Source organism: Lampris incognitus, chromosome 15 (assembly GCF_029633865.1).
Source record: "Lampris incognitus isolate fLamInc1 chromosome 15, fLamInc1.hap2, whole genome shotgun sequence".
Classification (NCBI taxonomy): Eukaryota; Metazoa; Chordata; class Actinopteri; order Lampriformes; family Lampridae; genus Lampris; species Lampris incognitus.
In genome coordinates this window covers 30032539-30050930 of record NC_079225.1, presented here as the reverse complement: position 1 = coordinate 30050930, position 18392 = coordinate 30032539, and the positions used below count along the sequence as shown (strand labels likewise).

General features: G+C 44.3%; 1 protein-coding gene across 1 annotated transcript in view; it reads left to right on the top strand.

Moving 5' to 3' along the window:
• The window catches only part of LOC130125229 (1-phosphatidylinositol 4,5-bisphosphate phosphodiesterase beta-4-like), a 109462-nt gene that overhangs the window by 48118 nt on the left and 42952 nt on the right, over positions 1 to 18392 (top strand). The window contains exon 5 of the mRNA XM_056294737.1: positions 9965 to 10045. Within this exon, the coding sequence (XP_056150712.1) occupies positions 9965 to 10045 (81 nt within the window). The remainder of the gene's footprint in view (positions 1 to 9964; positions 10046 to 18392) is intronic.

Sequence of the window (18392 nt, the reverse complement as noted above, 5' to 3'; positions counted from 1 at the left end):
TGGGTTAAGTGCCTTGCTCAAGGGCAAATCAGACGTAGGTATTAAGGGAGGGAACAGTGTTGTACATTCACTCCCCCACCACCACCCCCCACATTTTTCAGCCGGTCCAGGAATCGGATCGACGACCTTCCGGTCACAAGCCCGCTTCTCTAACCTTTACATGGCTGCCCCGGCTGTGTTACACTTCTTTAAGTGTCGTGTAACACAGCCAAACATCTTTAACATCTGAACATGATTGTTGGGCTGCACTGGGTCCTCATGAGGCGGTGGGATTGGCCACAGCAACAGAGAGATTGCAACACACATCCTTTTTTCTCTTTTTTTTTCTGTTATTTTTTTGTCCACCAGCCCGGTGTCAAAAGCCTGAGTTGACTGGCAATTAGCTTGGCAACCTTTTTTCACACAACCAATGTCCCCAATAATAATGTTAAGGCCCAAAATGTCTCCCTTGACATTTCTTCGATTCAGCTCGTATTATATCCTGATTTAAATGGATTTGATGAGTGATGCCAGTAATGGGCCGTATCTTTCTCTTAGATTCACCTGGTCGGGGTGTCCGGGTAGCAACTGAGACTTCTTCGAGTAACTTAATAAAATGTATTTTGACGTGCAGCAGTATTATTTAAAAATGGAGATTAAGGTGTGCCCCGGTGGCGTAGTGGTCTATTCCGTTGCCTGTCAACACGGGGGTCGTCGGTTCGAATTCCCATGTTACCTCCGGCTTGGTCGGGCTTCCCTACAAACACAATTGGCCGTGTCTGCGGGTGGGAAGGAGGATGTGGGTATTTGTCCTGTCGCTGCATTAGCGCCTCCTCTGGTCGGTCGGGGCGCCTGTTCAGGGGGGAGGGGGAACTGGGGGGATAGCATGATCCTCCCACGTGCTACGTCCCCCTGTATCGGAGGAGGCATGTGGTAGTCTGCAGCCCTCCTCGGATCGGCAGATGGGTGGAGCAGCGACCGGGATGGCTCAGAAGAGTGGGGTAATTGGCCAAGTACAACTGGTAGGAGAGGGGAGGGGGGGGGATTAGAATAAATAAATAAATAAATAAAAAGAGAAATTAAAAACAAAGAAAATGTGCCTGTGATGCTTCATAATCAAGCCCAAGCAAGACTTTTTCTTCCTTAAATCAATCCATGTTAGTCAAGGAATGGGTATTTTGTTTGCTGTTTGCTTTTTTTTCCAACAGCAAAAAGTGAGGAGAGCGTTTATATATATATATTTTATTCATAGGGGAAAATGAAAAGCCTGTTGTGAAAAGATAAGCAATTGAGACTTCCTTGAGTAACTTAATAAAATATATTATGACATGCAGCAGTGTTCTTTAAAAATTGAGATTATGATGGAACGTCCACACAAACAGAATAATGAGGAATTAGTAATGAATAAAAAGAATTTGCGTCAGATCATAAAACCCGACATTGGCCCTGGTAAATTCTGCTTTGTGTTATAGCCAACAGAACGGTAGCTGTTTGATTTTCCCTGTGTCTGCATGTCAACATGAGACTGTCAGTCCCCATGGAAACCACAAGAAATACTCTCCAGAATATTATATATGATCATGTAGGTCAGGTGAATCGGCCATACTAAATTATCCCTAGGTGTGACTGTGTCGGCCCTGTGATGGCCTGGCGGCTTGTCCAGGGTGTCTCCCCGCCTGCTACCCAATGACTGCTGAGATAGGTTCCAGCATCCTGTGACCACGAATTCGGATAAGTGGCTTGGATAATGGATGGATATTATATGATCAATCTCTACCAGTGTGTGTGTGTGTGTGTGTGTGGAGGGGGAGTTTGCTTGGTTTGAAACACCCATGTAAGACCACACTTACACAGATACAGACACACACAGAGGCACACAATAGGAATTCCTTGAGTATAGAGGATGACAGAACACCTCTTTAACCTTTGACCTTCAGTGGTCATGATGGGCCCTCATTCTCCTGCAGTTAGCCCTGGGAATGCTCCTGGACCTGTCTACGGGGCACAGATAGCATAGATAGCACAGACAACTGATGCATTATTAGGATGTGTGGGGTCCTTAAAGCATCCTTTATGTCTGTTGGTTAGGCATCTCAAGGCTACACTGGCAAGAAAGATGGAAAGAAAGAAAGAAAGAAAGCAAGACCAACTGGAAAACATAGGCATTTGGTCGCATCAATATGCTTTTCCAGTAACAATCCCCTTCCATCTCTCAACTAATATATTGAATAAAAAAGAAGCAGCAATAAAGATTTGACAAATTGACATTCTTCCTATTGATAATGGTCTCCCTCTAGAGCCTAGAGTTGCACTTAAAATTGTATGGGTGCATGTACACACACACACACACACACACACACACTCATACACATGCATGCATGCACACACATGCCCCCCACACACACACACACACACTCACAAAACCTGTCTCTACCATCTGTCTCTCTGTGGGGCTTCATTAAGTACAGAGCATTTTCTAGAAATGTTCTTTTTGTTTAGCATATTTTTTGTGTATGTGGAGCCAGATGAGAGAGAGAAAAGTGAGTGTGTATCTGTACGTCTGTATATCTGCATGTGGGCTGGGCACATGTCATCTTAATCAACACAGATGTCCCCTGCAGGCTTTCACTAAGCCAGGCAACAGAGCAACAGCCACACACACACACACACACGCACACACTCTTTTATATGTCTATTTTTGTGGGGACACCTCATTGACTAAATTCATTTCCTAGCCCTTAATCCTTACCTTAACCATAAATGGACTGCATTTGTGTAGCACTTTTCTAGTCTACTGACCACTCAAAAGTGCTTCCTCACATTCACCCATTGACACACCCATTCATACACTGATGGCAGAGGCTGTCATGTAAGGTGCCAACCTGCTTATCAGGAGCAGTTAAGGTTCAATGCCTACTCAAGGACACTTCGACATGCTCTCCACAGCAGCCGGGGTCGAACCAGTGACCTTCCGATTACTATACAACCCACTCTACCTTCTGAGCCATGCTGCCCGATACATACCTAGCCCTAGCCCTGGCCTAATCCTAATCCCCCCCCTTTTTCTCCCCAATTGTACTCTTCTGAGCCGTCTCAGTCGCTGCTCCACCCCCACTGTTGATCCGGGGAACGCTGCTGACTACCACATACCTCCTCTGATACATGTGGAGTCACCAGCTGCTTCTTTTCACCTGACAGTGAGGAGTTTCACCAGGGGGATGAGCGCATGGGAGGATCACGCTATTCCCCCCAGTTCTGCACCCCGACCGACCAGAGGAGGTGCTAGTACAATGATCAGGACACATACCCACATCCGGCTTCCCACCCACAGATACGGCCAATTGTGTTTGTAGGGATGCCCAACCAAGCCGGAGGTAATACAGGGATTCAAACCGGCGATCCCCGTGTTGGTAGGCAACGGAACAGACCACTACGCCACCCGGACACCCCTTGAGCTCCACTTTTAAATAATACTGCTGCATGTCAAAATGCATTTTATTAAGTTACTCAAAGAAGTCTCAATTGCTTATCTTTTCACAAAAGCCTTCTTTTCATTTTCTCCTATGAATCAATATACAGTGCTCAAAAAAATAAAGGGAACACATAAGCAATGCAATGTAGCTCCAAGTCAATCACACTTTTGAGATATCAACCTGTCCAGTTAGGAAACAACACTGATTTGTGAATCAATTTCACCTGTTGGTAAATTGTCCAATTTCCACCAGGTGGAAATTAGACAATTTGCAAGACAACCCCTATAAAATGAATGGATTTGCAGGTGGTGGCCACAGACCATTTGCCTGTCCTCATCTTTTCTGGCCGATCTTTGGTTAGTTTTTCATTTTGCTAGTGCCCTCACCACTAGAGGTGGCATGAGGCGGTATCTGCAACCTACAGAAGCTGCTCAGGTAGTGCAGCTCATCCAGGATGGCACATCAATGCGTGCTGTGGCAAGAAGATTTGATGTGTCTCCCAGCACAGTGTCCAGAGCATGGAGGAGGTACCAGGAGACGTGGAGGGGGCCGCAGGAGGACAACAACCCCGCAGCAGGACCGCCATCTGGTCCTTTGTGCAAGGAGGAACAGGAGGAGCACTGCCGGAGCCCTACAAAACGACCTTCAACAGGCCACTAATGTGCAGGTTTCTGCTCAAACAGTGAGAAACAGAATGCATGAGGATGGTATGAGGGCCTGACGTCCACAATTGGGGCCTGTGCTCACAGCCCAACACCGTGCAGCCCGATTGACCTTTGCCAGAGAACATCTTGGTTGGCAGATTCGCCATTGGCGCCCTGTGCTCTTCACAGATGAGAGCAGGTTCACACTGAACACATGTGACAGACGTGAGAGAGTCTGGAGACGCTGTGGAGAACGTTCTGCTGCCTGCAACATCCTCCAGCATGACCGGTTTGGCGGTGGGTCAGTGATGGTCTGGGGAGGCATATCCTTGGAGGGCCGCACAGACCTCTACGTGCTAGCCAGAGGTACCATGACTGCCATTAGCTACCGGGATGAGATCCTCAGACCCATTGTCAGACCATATGCTGGTGCAGTGGGCCCTGGGTTCCTGCTCATGCATGACAATGCTCATCCTCATGTGGCCAGAGTGTGTCAGCAGTTCCTGTATGTCGAGGGCATTGATGCTATGGACTGGCCTGCACGTTCCCCAGACCTGAATCCAATCGAGCACCTCTGGGACATCATGTCTCGTACCATCCGCCAACGCGATGTCGCACCACAGACTGTCCAGGAGTTGACCGATGCCCTGATCCAGGTCTGGGAGGAGATCCCTCAGGAGACCATCCGTCGTCTCATCAGGAGCATGCCCAGACGTTGTAGGGAGTGCATACAGGCACGTGGAGGCCACACACACTGCTGAGCCTCATTTTGAATCGTCTTGAAGGATTTCCACAGAAGTTGGATCAGCCTATGTTCTCATTTTCCACTTTGATTTTGAGTATGATTCTGAATCCAGACCTTAATGGGCTAATGATTTTGATTTCCATTGATCATTCTTAGGTTATTTTGCTCTAAACACATTCCTCTGTCTAATAAATAAAGATTTTCAGCTGAAATATTTCATTCATCGAGGTCTATATTGTGTTTTTAGGTGTTCCCTTTATTTTTTTGAGCAGTGTATATACAAACGTTCTCCTCACTTTCTGCTGTTGGAAAAACGCAAACAGCAAACAAAATACCCTTTCTTGACTAACAAGGATTGTTTTAAGGGACAAAAAGTCTTGCTTGGAGTTGATTATGAAGCATCACAGGTACATTTCCTTTGTTTTTAATGTCTTTTTATTCCTATTTTCAAACATTATTAATTTACCGAATATCACTATATCTCCTGCCCCACTGTGTTTAAGCAGTGCAGATACTTGAGAAATATTTGACCATATCAAGGTTGTATTACAATCATAGTGTGCTTATACTCTGCATGAGCTGCCCTTACTGGTTTTGCTGGTAAAAGGGGAACATATTTCTGGACAAATTGAATTTGTGATAGCAACAGTAGGGACTCGGTGGGATCTCGGTTGTTTGGCCATCTTAAGCGTGGTGTGCCAGCTGGTCAGAGGAGAGACGCGGCATGAAACACTTCCTGTGTGTTTCCGCCTCTTGGTCCACGCCTCTCAGCATGGAAAGACATGTTTGTTGGTGGAGATGTTCCCGAGTGTGTTATTGCCCTCTTGTCATTCAGGTTGACATAAATAAGTCATTAAAACAAGGCTGTGTGTCCGGGTAGCGTAGTGGTCTATTCTGTTGCCTACCAACACAGGGATTGCCGGTTCAAATCCCTGTTACCTCCGGCTTAGTCAGGCGTTCCTACAGACACAATTAGCCATGTTTGCGGGTGGTCGGTCGGGGCGCCTGTTCAGGGGGGGACTGGGGCGAATAGCATGATCCTCCCACGCGCTACTCCTTCTGGTGAAACTCCTCGCTGTCAGGTGAAAAGAAGTGGCTGGCGACTCCACGTGTATCGGAGGAGACGTGGTAGTCTGCAGCCCTCCCTGGATCAGCAGAGGGGTTGGAGCAGTGACAGGGACACCTCAGAGGAGTGAGGTAATTGGCCGGATACAGTTGGGGAGAAAAAGGGGGGAAAGTCCAAAAGAAAAAAGAAAAAACAAGGCTGTGTTTGTGTTCGTATTGTGTAGCTACAGTTGGTGGTACTTTTGTTGATATGACAAATTAATGATTCACGCGTGCATGTGTGTGTGTGTGTGTGAGATTCCCCCTTTTTTATTGAAATAAAGTAATCTGGTGATCGTCTCTTTCCCGGGTTTAAAGAGCATGATGATGGACAGGAGAAGAAAAGAGGAGAGGGGTGTATAGCTAACACACAAATGGACACACACATGCTGAATGGAGTTCTCCCAAGCACTCAGGGAGGAATGTAAACTTGTGTGCCGGTGCCAGGATAACATAGCCAAGGGTCTCTGTCTCTTTCCACGAAGCTATGCATGCAGTCTTTGGCTAATTGTTCCCGTGAGAGTCTGCGCTGTATGTGCATTGGGCATGCACCTGCATGTGAGCGTAAAATAGATGCAAAGTACCCATAAAGCTTTTAGGTTTAAATAAGGAGTGCCCTCATTAGTATAACAGTAGTCCGCTATATATATATATATATATATATATAGAGAGAGAGAGATAGAGAGAGAGAGAGAGAGAGAGAGAGAGAGAGAGAGAGAGAGAGAGAGAGAGAGAGAGAGAGAGAGAGAGAGAGAGAGAGAGAGAGAGAGAGAGAGAGAGAGAGAGAGAGAGAGAGAGAGAGAGAGAGAGAGAGAGAGAGAGGAGGGAGCAATCCACCATTTTCTGGTAGAGAACCATGGCCTCAGACTTGGAGGTGCTGACTCTCATCCCGGCCATTTCACACTCAGCTGCAAACTGCCCCAGTGCGTGCCGGAAGTCGCGTTCTGATGAAGCCACAAAAGCACATCATTTGCGAAGAGCAGAGATGCAATTCTGAGGTTCCCGAAATGGACGCACTCCTTACCTTGGCTGCACCTTGAGATCCTGTCCATGAATATTACAATTCGAAGGGACAACCTTGGCGGAGTCCGACACCCACCGAAAACGTGTTTGACTTTATGCCAAAAATGCGGACACAGCTCTCACTTTGGTTATACAAGGACCGGATGGCTTTTAGCAAGTGCCCCGGTACCCCATACTCCCGCAATACCCCCCACAGAGTGCCCCAGGGTACACTGTCGTAAGCCTTCTCCAAGTCCACAAAACACATGTAGACTGGCTGGTCAAACTCACATGCCCGCCTCAGCACTTCCGCAAGGGTAAAGAGTTAGTCTGTTGTTCCACGGCCCGGACGGAATCCACATTGTTCCTCCTGGATCTGAGGTTCAACAATCGGTCGGAGCCTCCTTTCGAGCACCCTAGAGTAGACTTTCCCAGGGAGGCTGAGCAATGTGATGCCCCGATAATTGGAGCACACCCACCCTTTTTGACTATGGGAACCACCACCCCACTCTGCCACTCCACAGGTACTGTCCCCGACCTCCATGTGGCACTGAAGAGGCATGTCAACCCAGACCGCCCAACAATGTCCAGAGCCTTCAGCATCTCAGGTCGAATCTCATCCACACCCGGCGCCTTGCCACCGAGGAGCTCTTTAACTACCTCAGAGGCCTCTGCCAGGGATATTACCTCCTCCACTGAGGACGTGTTAGTCGGGTTCAGGAGCTCCTCAAAGTGTTCTTTCCACTGCTCGACAACATCCCCAGTCCGGGTCAACAGTTCCCCTCCCCGGCTGAACACAGCCTGAGTCAAGCCCTGCTTCCCCTTCCTGAGTCACCGGGTGGTTTGCCAGAACTTCCTTGAGGCCAACCGAAAGTCCTCCTCCATAGCCTCGCCGAACTCCTCCCACATCCGAGTTTTTGCTTTCTCGACTGCCGAAGCAGCAGCCCTTCTGGCCTCCCTCTGCTGCTTCAGGAGACCCCTGGGCCAACCAAGTCCGAAAGGCCTCCTTCTTCAGCCTGATGGCTTCCCTCACCACCGGTGTCCACCAGCGGGTTCTTGGGTTGCTGCCCCTTTTGACCACAGCTCCTGCCTGTCGCATCTACAATAGAGGCTTTGAACATGGCCCACTCAGACTCCATGTCCCCAGCCTCCCTCGGGATACACGAGAACTTCTTCCAGAGGTGGGAGTTGAAGACCTCACGGACAGGGGCCTCCACCAGACATTCCCAGTTCACCCTCACTACACGTTTGGGTTTGCCAGGCCTGTCCGGCAGCCTTCCCCACCATCTGATCCAACTCACCACCAGGTGGTGATCAGTTGACAGCTCTGCTCCTCTCTTCACCTGAGTGTCCAAAACATACGGCCGCAGATCTGATGATACGACCACAAAGTCTATCATCGATCTTCGGCCTAAGGTGTTCTGGTACCAAGTACACTTATGAACTACCTTATGTTCGAACATGGTGTTTGTTTGTTATTGCCAATCCATGACTCGCACAGAAGTCCAATAACAAGGCACTGCTCGGGTTCAGATCGGGGAGGCCATTCCTGAGGTACTCACTCAGCATATATATATATATATATATATATATATAGCGTTTTTTTCCAAAACCATCAGTGGTGTTGAGTGCTCGACTAATGAGGAGAGGAATATCAACACGGATGTGCATGAAACAGACCTGTACTGCTATGCATTAAAATCTTTTTTCCTGTATCCGTGTTTATATATATATATATGCATATATATCTGCAACTGATGTCAGTCTCAGTCCAGATGAAACAGAGTTCTAACAGTGCTGCTAACTGTGCTCATTTTGGTTCTGCTCTTTCTAAAAGTAAAAAGGAATGTTCTTATTCAGTTTTATGGGGATTTGGTTTCAGATTACAGGATGGAATAGCGAGGATGATGGCCAAATAGTCTGCTACCATACCAAGCCAACCCAGTATTATTTACCGTGGTATTAGGGCTGTATCTGGTGTCAACAGCGTCTTGAAATAATAATGTGTGTGTGTGTGTGTGTGGGGTTGCTCATGTGTATCACATCATTCCCTGCTACACATATGAGTGACCCAATAGTCATCTGCTGTTCTGTTTTTGTCTCCTTTGTTTTATTCCTCTCGGATGCACAGACACAAACACCAACACACACACACACACACACACACACACACACACACACACACACACACACAGACTTAGACTCAGTCACTCATCAGTACGTCAAGGTTTCTGATGATGGATTGAAATAAAGAATGTTTATAGTAGATAACTGGCTAATGAAGATTTTTATCTTGGACACTGCTGTTGAACTGAACAGGGCACTGTTTTTGACATCAGGTAGAAGATGGAACCCCGGAAGATGTATCTACTTCGATGCACACACACACACACACACACACACACACACACACACACACACACACACACACACACACACACACACACACACACACACACACACACACACACAGTTTGCAGAGGGTTTTCCTCTGTCACCAAGGCAGCACTGTTCCACCCAAGTGATGTTTGTATTTAACAGTTCATGGCATTCACATTTATCTTACTTTGTGTTTGCCTTAGCAATAGAGTTGATCTCTTCTGCATGCAGCTCGGGCATGTGTCTGTTTGTATGTGAGTGTGTGTGGGTGTGTGTTCTCAGTGGAGGAAATGAATCAAGATTAGTGTTGTGTATTTGTGCGTGTGCCTTTACTCTGTGTGTGTGTGTGTGTGGGTGTGGGTGTGTGTGTGTGTATTCTCATTTTAGGACATTAATCCAGCTGAGTTGTAAGAGTGTGTGTGTGTGTGTGTGTGTGTGTGTGTGCGTGTGCGCACCTAAGCAGATACATCTTTGAAAATGAATTAGAACTGCTGCTGTTGTTCTGGTTGCGTAAGCCCTGATGCGTGCAGAGCAGATCGGCTGTTTAATGTCCCGCCATGTCGAATAAAAGCCCGTGATTGATGAGTTTACTTCTTTATTTAAAAAGAAAATGTATATACTTTTTTCCTCTCCTGCAGGACCCATACGTCTTTGAGCCCAACTGTCAGATGAGGGTGGACGAGTTTGGTTTTTTCATCACCTGGAAGAGTGAGGGAAAGGTACAGTGAACATTTCTCCACCTTTGTCTATTCTTTTCTTCAAAGAAATGTCTTCCAAACGTTTTGTTCTGATTAGGAGACAGTGAATGGAGGTGTATTGATTACACAACTCAACTCAGTAGAGAGGTTACCTGTTATTGGTTTATTCTGAGAGTATTTCTGTGACTCTGTGTTTTTCAGAAGACTGTTGTTGGGTCATCAAAATCTTAAATGTATGAAAAGTGTGATAGATTGCTCAAAACATTGAACTTCAGTACCTCTTAAAATTGCTCTAACATGTATGATGGAATTAAAATGTCCGTTATTGGCTTGTAATCATGATGCATGATGGTTGGAGACACAGAACCTTGGATGTATTAATAGAACAGTATACAAGATGGAAAATGGCCACCACTTTATTTCAACCCACTATGTACGTTGATACTTCCTGGGTATGCTTTCACATCTGCGACTCATGGCATATGCACATCTCGTTTGTCATATTCGGTGGTTGTGTGTATGCAGGCTCAGACCGACTGAAGCCAAGCTCCTGCATTTCACACAAAAAAGAAGAAGCTCTGTTTAAATTTTACAAATAAGATTCAAGATTCAAGAACTTTATTGTCATTGTGCAAGCACAATGAAATTGCAGTTGCGTCAACCTCAAATGGTGCATACAAAGAATAAATAAGACAGCAAAGAGATAAGAAATAAAATATCAGCAATAAAAAGTTTAGAGTCTGGGTGGCGTGGCGATGTATTCCGTTGCCTACCAACACGGGGATCACCGGTTCGAATTACCTCCGGCTTGGTCGGTTGTCCCTACAGACACAATTAGCTGTGTCTGTGGGTGGGTAGCCAGATGTGGGTAAGTGTCCTGGTCATTGCACTAGGGAAGTGAGTAATCCGTTCTGAGGTTTAAAAGTTCCTGACGGTTGTAGAAGAGCGCATGACCTACACTTGTAAATAAACTCAAAACTAACGTATAAATAACAAAGAAAACACGACACTGAACAGGGAACCACAGTAGCCGCTGCGTCCAGCACGCTGCCATCTTGGAAAACCCTTAACTTATGTATTAACTTATTTTTAGCTTTTGGTCTTGCTGTGTGTATATCTTATATTGTGTTTGCTGTGTTTGTCTGTGTCTGTATTGCACTGTTTGGTGAAGCCGCAGCCCTCATTTCATTTTTAACATGTGCCTGCACATTGTTTTTAATGACAATAAATTGAATTGAATTGAATTGAATGTATCAGAGGAGGCATGTGGTAGTCTGCAGCCCTCCCCAGCTTGGCAGTGACCCAGACGGCTCAGAAGAGTGGTGTAATTGGCCAAGTACAATTGGGGGAAAAAGGGGGAACCCCCCCCCCCAAAAGTGCTGAGTCTAAACAATATAAATACAAAATATAAGCAGTACTAGAAGAACCCCGCTACAATGTAGCGGCTTGGTTATCCACCCGTCTAAATCTCCCTCCTCTTCATCCTGCCAGCTAACCGCCTTCCCCCTGCCCCTAAACCCCCCCCCACTCCAACTCCCTCCCCTCAAATGCTCAGAATCATCTGAAATGCCGAGAAAAGTGGTTTTTAGCCATTTTTAGAAAATGCATATTTTGCATAATTATGCATACTTATTTTAATTTTCTGCTATTTTTCTGGTCCTCTCTGGAACAATACCTACCACCTCCAAAAAAAATTAGGATTGTAAGTGCATTTTTGCAAAAATGCATTTATTTTGCATAATGCCAAAACATGTCTAAGTCCCAGAAATTTTTTTTATATACAGTGCTGCTTGAAAGTTTGTGAACTCTCTAGACATGGTCACTGTTTTTGTAAAAAACATTAAAATAAGCTTATTACACATACATCCAAATTCCAATTTGTAAAGCACACCTTCCAAATAATGGACACACACAAAAAGAGATATATTTTCATTATTTAATTCAACAAAGGTGGTTTATTTCACAAAAACTGAAAATTTAACATGTGCAAAAGCATGTGAACCCTTGTATTAGTAGCTTGTGGCTCCTCCTTTTGCAGCCATTACTTCAACCAAACGTCTTCTGTAACCACTAACCAGTCTCTCGCGTCTGCTTATGGGGATTTTTGCCCACTCCTCCTTGCAGAACTCAGCCAGTTGAGAGAGGTTGGAGGGACATCTGGTATATACCAACTTCTTCAGGTCTCGCCACAACATTTCAATTGGATTAAGGTCTGGACTTTGACTGGGCCAATCCAGAGTACGAATCCTCTTTCTCTGAAGCCATTCCTTTGTAGTTTTGCTGGAATGCTTTGGGTCATTGTCTTGTTGCACAATCCATTTTTGTCCCAGTTTCAACTCCCTGACTGACGGCAGGAGATTCTGGTCAAGAATTTGTTGATATGCCGGAGAATTCATGGTTCCTTGGATAATATGGAGTCGTCCAGGTCCAGAAGCAGAAAAGCCGCCCCAGACCTTCACATTTCCACCACCATGCTTCACTGTTGGGAGGAGGTTCTTTTCTTCATATGCAGTGTTGGCTTTTCTCCAAACATGTTGGTTTTGATTGTGACCAAATAATTCTATTTTGGACTCGTCTGTTCAGAGAATGGACTTCCAGAAGGCCTCTGGTTTGTCCAAGTGCTCTCTGGCAAAGTTGAAATGGGCAGCTTTGTTCTTTTTTGAGAGCAGAGGCTTCCTTCTAGCAACCCTCCCATGAATGTCATGGCTATTCAATTTTCGTCTGATTGTAGACGCATGCACATTTGTCCCAGATGCTACCAGGGAGGTCTGCAACTCTCTAGAGGTGATGTGTGGGTTGGCCTTTACCTGATTTATTATTTTTCTGGTGCTTCTGGGTGATAGTTTTGATGGGCGTCCACTTCTAGGCAGAGTTGCTGTCATGTTGAAGGCCCTCCATTTGTAAATTATTTGTCTTACAGTGGATGGATGGAGCTGGAATCTTTTGGAGATGGTCTTATATCCCTCCCCAGACTGATGGGCTATCACTACCCTCTTCTTCATGTCCTCGGATATCTCCTTTGCTCTCGGCATTGTTGATTTGTATGGGACCACATTGGTTTGGTTGGTTTCCTCTCTCTTTTAATTAGTGCAGGCCAAACCCTTTCCCAAGGATGTCTCATTTCATTGGTCTGCTTAAATGATTAATTAAGCACCCAAATGTGTTTCACCCGAGTCTGTTACCTGCTTGACTTAACCAATGCAGCTGGGGGTTCCCTTACTTTTGCACATACACTAATTCCATGTTTCATGTAGTTTTTGGGCTACATAAACAAGTCCCACTAAACAAGTAGATGCAATTGATATACATATGTCTGACATTTCATACATAAAAACTGGTGATGATAAAATAAGAAAATCATGGTAAAACAACAGAAACAGCTAAACTGCTCAAGGGGTTCACATACTTTCAAGCAGCACTGTAGGTGAAAAAAATCAAAGATGCTCAGAATCATCTGAAATGCCGAGAAAAGTGGTTTTTAGCCATTTTTAGAAAAATGCATAATTTTGCACATTTATGCATAATTATGTATAATTTTAATTTTTTGAGATTTTTCCCGTACTCTCTGGAACAATACCTACCACCTCCAAAAAGAATTAGGATCATAAGTGCTTTAGTTTTCAGTCCCGCTAACTAACTAACTAACTAACACACACACACACACTAACACCACACACACACACATTCCGAAAATATATGAGTAGATTAAGTATAAAATACAATACAGTTAATGATAAAATACAGCTTACGAAGTGCAAAAATATCATCAGCAAAAATGCAGTAAAGATGTGGTAGACAGATAGTGGCTTAAAGTGACATGTGAGTAAATATTGCACATGCCCAATGGTGGCAGCACATCAGTCTCATCAGACTGAGGAGATGTCTGAGTTCATTAGTGCCACAGCTTTTGGACAGAAGCTGTTTTTCCAGTCTATTTGTGCGTGTGCAGATTGATCTGAAGCGCCTACCTAATGGGAGGGGATGAAACAGATGGTGTCCAGGGTGTATAATGTCTTTTATGATAATTGGCCTTCATTGTCTAAAAATGCACAATATAAAGAGTCATTTTTTGACCTTGTACACTGCTGTCAACAGTTTTCGAGATGTGTTTTTTCTAATGGCCGTCTATGGGAGGGGGCGTGCGTTTTTTGGTTGCAGGGATTTTTTTTGTTGCAGTACCGCAGTTGGCCACCAAGTCAAATTGGCAGCGAGGGGCCTGCGCAGAACCCTCCTCTTGAGATACTGAGCTGACACGGTGTCCCGTCAGTCAAAACCAGATGAACTAGCTCTTATTTTACACAAGCAAGGAGGTATATGGTCTGGTGAGACACTTACAAACAAACGGCTATTTGAAGAACCAAGTTAATGTGACCAGTAAGTTCCCGTTCTTAGCATTTGTTTTGGATTTTTTTAGGGGAGGATTATGGCTGCTCCACTCAGCTCTCCCTAGTGACAGCATTGTTACTTCCAGTGCCAAGCTGGTGCTGAAAATTCACTAGTACTCATTTAGCCCGCACGGAGATGAAATATACAGGCAGGCCGGAATATTGTAGAAGTAGGGGGGCCAACAATGATATGCGTGTGCAGGGGTGTACTGTATAGTGTTATAAGAACGCAGCGGAGCGCAGCGGAGCGCAGCGCCATATTGGCTGTATTTGCGGTTTTAATACAATAAAGCACATTATTGAAGACACGTGTCCACCCCATCTTTTTACTTTGTTGCAATTAGGCAACGTCAGGGTAGCGTTCTGTGTTGAGCTTGAGCGCTTAAGTGGTGCATTGTATTCAGTTTTGAAATCCCACTCTTTCTGCTACCTGCCCATGGGGTAGCGGTATAATTCAAACACAAACCAGCTAGTTAGTGCATGTGGGATTAGATACAAACATTTCTTGTTCAATTAGCCTAAAATACGAGTTTACAAGACAGTAATGCTGTAGTAGCAAGCAAGCAATAGCAACGGTAATGTTGCCATGTGTTCAGCAGAATTAACGACTCTCTATTTTTATACCATACAAGTATCATTCCCTTTGGCCAAACAACCTAGCAGTCTCCTTTTTGTCAATAATGTCAAAATAATACATGTTAACATGTGTTAACACGTAAAAATATTAGAGTTTGGTTGTGTTAACATGTAATACGTAAAATTATTACGTGTTAACATGTAGAGTTTAACACGAGTTTGGTCATGTTAACGTGTAATATTTTAACGCATTAACATGACCAAACAGTTAATAGAGTTTGGTCTACGTGTTTAGTCGACCGAACTTTTTTTTTTTTTTTCAATTTCCCCCCTTTTCAGCCCAATTGTATCTGGCCAATTACTCCGCTCTTTCTGAGCCATCCCGGGTCACTGCTCCACCCCCTCTCTGCTGATCCGGGGGGCGCCCCGAGCGACCAGAGGAGGCGCTAGTGCAGCGACCAGGACAAACACCCAACAAACGCTTCCCACCCGCAGACACGGCCAATTGTGTCTGTAGGGATGCCCGACCAAGCCGGAGGTAACACGTAGATCCGACCCGACAATCCCGTGGTGGTAGGCAACGGACTAGACCGCTACGCTACCCGAACGCCTGGTCGATCAAACTCTACGCGTTAACGCGACCAAGCTCGCATTAACGCGTACTATTTTAACGTGTTAACACGTTTGGTCATGTTTGCCTCGTACTATTGCCTTGTACTATTAAAACGTTAAAATAAGTAAAAAAGTTAAAATAAATAAAAAATATTACGTTAAAATAATGTAATATTTTTTACTTAAATAAGTTTTATAATACTTATTTTAATAATTATACTTATTTTAATAATAACACTTATTTTAATATTGTAATATTTATGTACTATTAACACGTACTATTTTTTTTTTACATATTACGTGTTAACACGTAACACGTAGTTTGGTCGTGTTAACACGTAATATTCGTAAAAAAAATTACGAAAAGAATTAGAATTACACATTAATTATTTAGGTAATATTTTTATGTGTTAACACGAATTAAGATATTACGAAAAGAATTACAGCATATAATAATGTTTCGGTTCTGAGCTGGCGGTTTCAACAGTCTCAGCAGTCCCGGTCCTGGAGCTGCTGCTTCGGGGTTCTGGCTGCGCTGGTTCTCGATTTTGGGGGCCAGGCTCCAATGGAGTGGTGGACTGTGGGGGTGTAACATTACTGTTAAAGTTTAGTTTTGTTTCGCTGTATTTTACTTTCTTATTCACTGGTTCTTTTGACATTTTTGCAGAAGCATGTGTTCGCAACATTGATAGCTAGCAGAGCTGACGTTAGCTAAATTAACGGCTTAAACAGACAAACAAACACATCATTTGATTGGTTGCTATGTAGGCTACAATGCATCTGATTTGTGTTGCAATGTGCCCTTTGATTGGATTAAAATGTGAATATTCTTTCTGATTTATGTCTGCGTGCTTTATTTGACGTAATTTCTTGGAGTGGACATGAACGATTGAAACGTCTTTTTACCGTAAGTGTTGCAGTATAGGGGCATTAATGAGGATACAGGGATTCTTGACTTTTAAAAAAATGTGGAAAGAGGGTAAAAGTTGGCGGGCCAATGCCCCCCCCCCCCATTCTGGCACCCCTGACTCTTCATCAGCACTATAATATTCAAACGCTTGCATATGATAATATTGATGGTTAGTTCGTAGTGTGCTGCTGAGCTCGCTAAAATATTTGGTGCCAGAGTTGTGGAGGTGCATCTCCCTGGAATTGAACAACCCAGCATCCAGTGAGTTTTGGGCTTCAGGTCGATGGAGAGTTAAGATAAACCCTGGAAATGCAGTGGTATCAAAACAGGCTAATGAATTAATGTAATGAAACCAATAATGTAATAAAAAAGCGATAATGTAATAAATTCTAGGACCAACAATGTAGTAACATATTGTAGTGAATTCGGGGGGCAACCACAGGAACTGCCGCAGCCGGGACACGAACCCTTATGTCCCACGGTGCGGGAGATATCACTAACCGCTCAACTAAAGGGTCCGACCCGTCAGCCAAGGGCCAACATGTCTACTTATCCATGCACGTTACAATATATTTGCCAGTGATGTAATAATACATTCTCAGCCAGTTATTACGTTATTGGCTTGTTAAGCGTTACTTTGCTTTATGATGTAACAAACTAAACCTGTCATGTAAAAACACTACATGCCCTGCCTGCCTTTTGTATCATCCATCCATAATGCCAGCCTTTCTATCTTGTAGAAAAGTGGCAAAAATCCCAAACAGTTGCTTTATACAATACAATACAATACAATACAATACAACTTTATTAATCCCACTATGGGCAATTTGTTTGGAGCAGCTTGTTGTACACAAAACACAGTAACATACAAACAAACAATGCAAACAATAAATAATAACACTCCAGGGAGTTAAATGTGGAATACAATCTATAAGCTCTATAAACACAATAAAACAATCAGAGGGGGAAAAAAACCCTATGGAGCACTAAGTTGAATTGCAGGGGGACTGAATGATTTAGAATAAGGGTTAGTTTTACATGCAGGTAAAACGTAATGACACCCTGATGGCGGCATAAAATTCCCTCGCAAGAACATCACCAGCAGAAGCCACCATACTTGCTGCTTTCTGGAGGATTTGTTGGTTGCAAAAAGAATTCAGATGTCTTTGTTTCACTCCGGTGACCTTAGAACAGATTTTAACAATGTTGTTCAGGCTGTTTCTGTCTTTCACCGTGAGGCTGTAAAACCAGCCGATAAAAGAAAAACTCAGCAGGCACTCAATAACAGATTGATAAAAGCGACAGAGGATGAAGGGACTGACAGAAAAGGAATTTAGTTTGTGGAGTAGGTGAATTCTCCGTTGCCCCCACTTCACAATAAGCCTCAGTGTTCACATCAGATTTAAGGCGGTCATCGATAATAGTACCCTTATGGTGACAGGCATGGGCCCAAGTCCATGTATACTGGGATGGCATCCAGCCATCCCAATATTTACCTGTGCCCCCCCACCCCCACCCCCGTCCATAGGTTAGTGGTTGTGTCAGGAAGGGCATCCGATGTAAATTTTTGTCAAATCAGTATGCGGCTTGACAAGACCATACCAGATCTCAGTTGAGGCCCGGGTTAACAACGGCCACCATTGGTGCTGTGCCCTCACAGGGTACTGATGGAAATGATCAAATCTGCTGTGGCGACCCCTGAAAAACAGGAAACAAGCCGCAAGAGGAAGATCAATAATAACACCCAAATATTTTATGATGTAACCATTTCCACACTTTCATCATGTATGATGCATTCTTTGGCTGCATCTGTTACATCAAAATCAATGATGAATAATCAATTATCCTTGGTTTTAGAAACATTTAAGTCCACAAAGTTGTTATC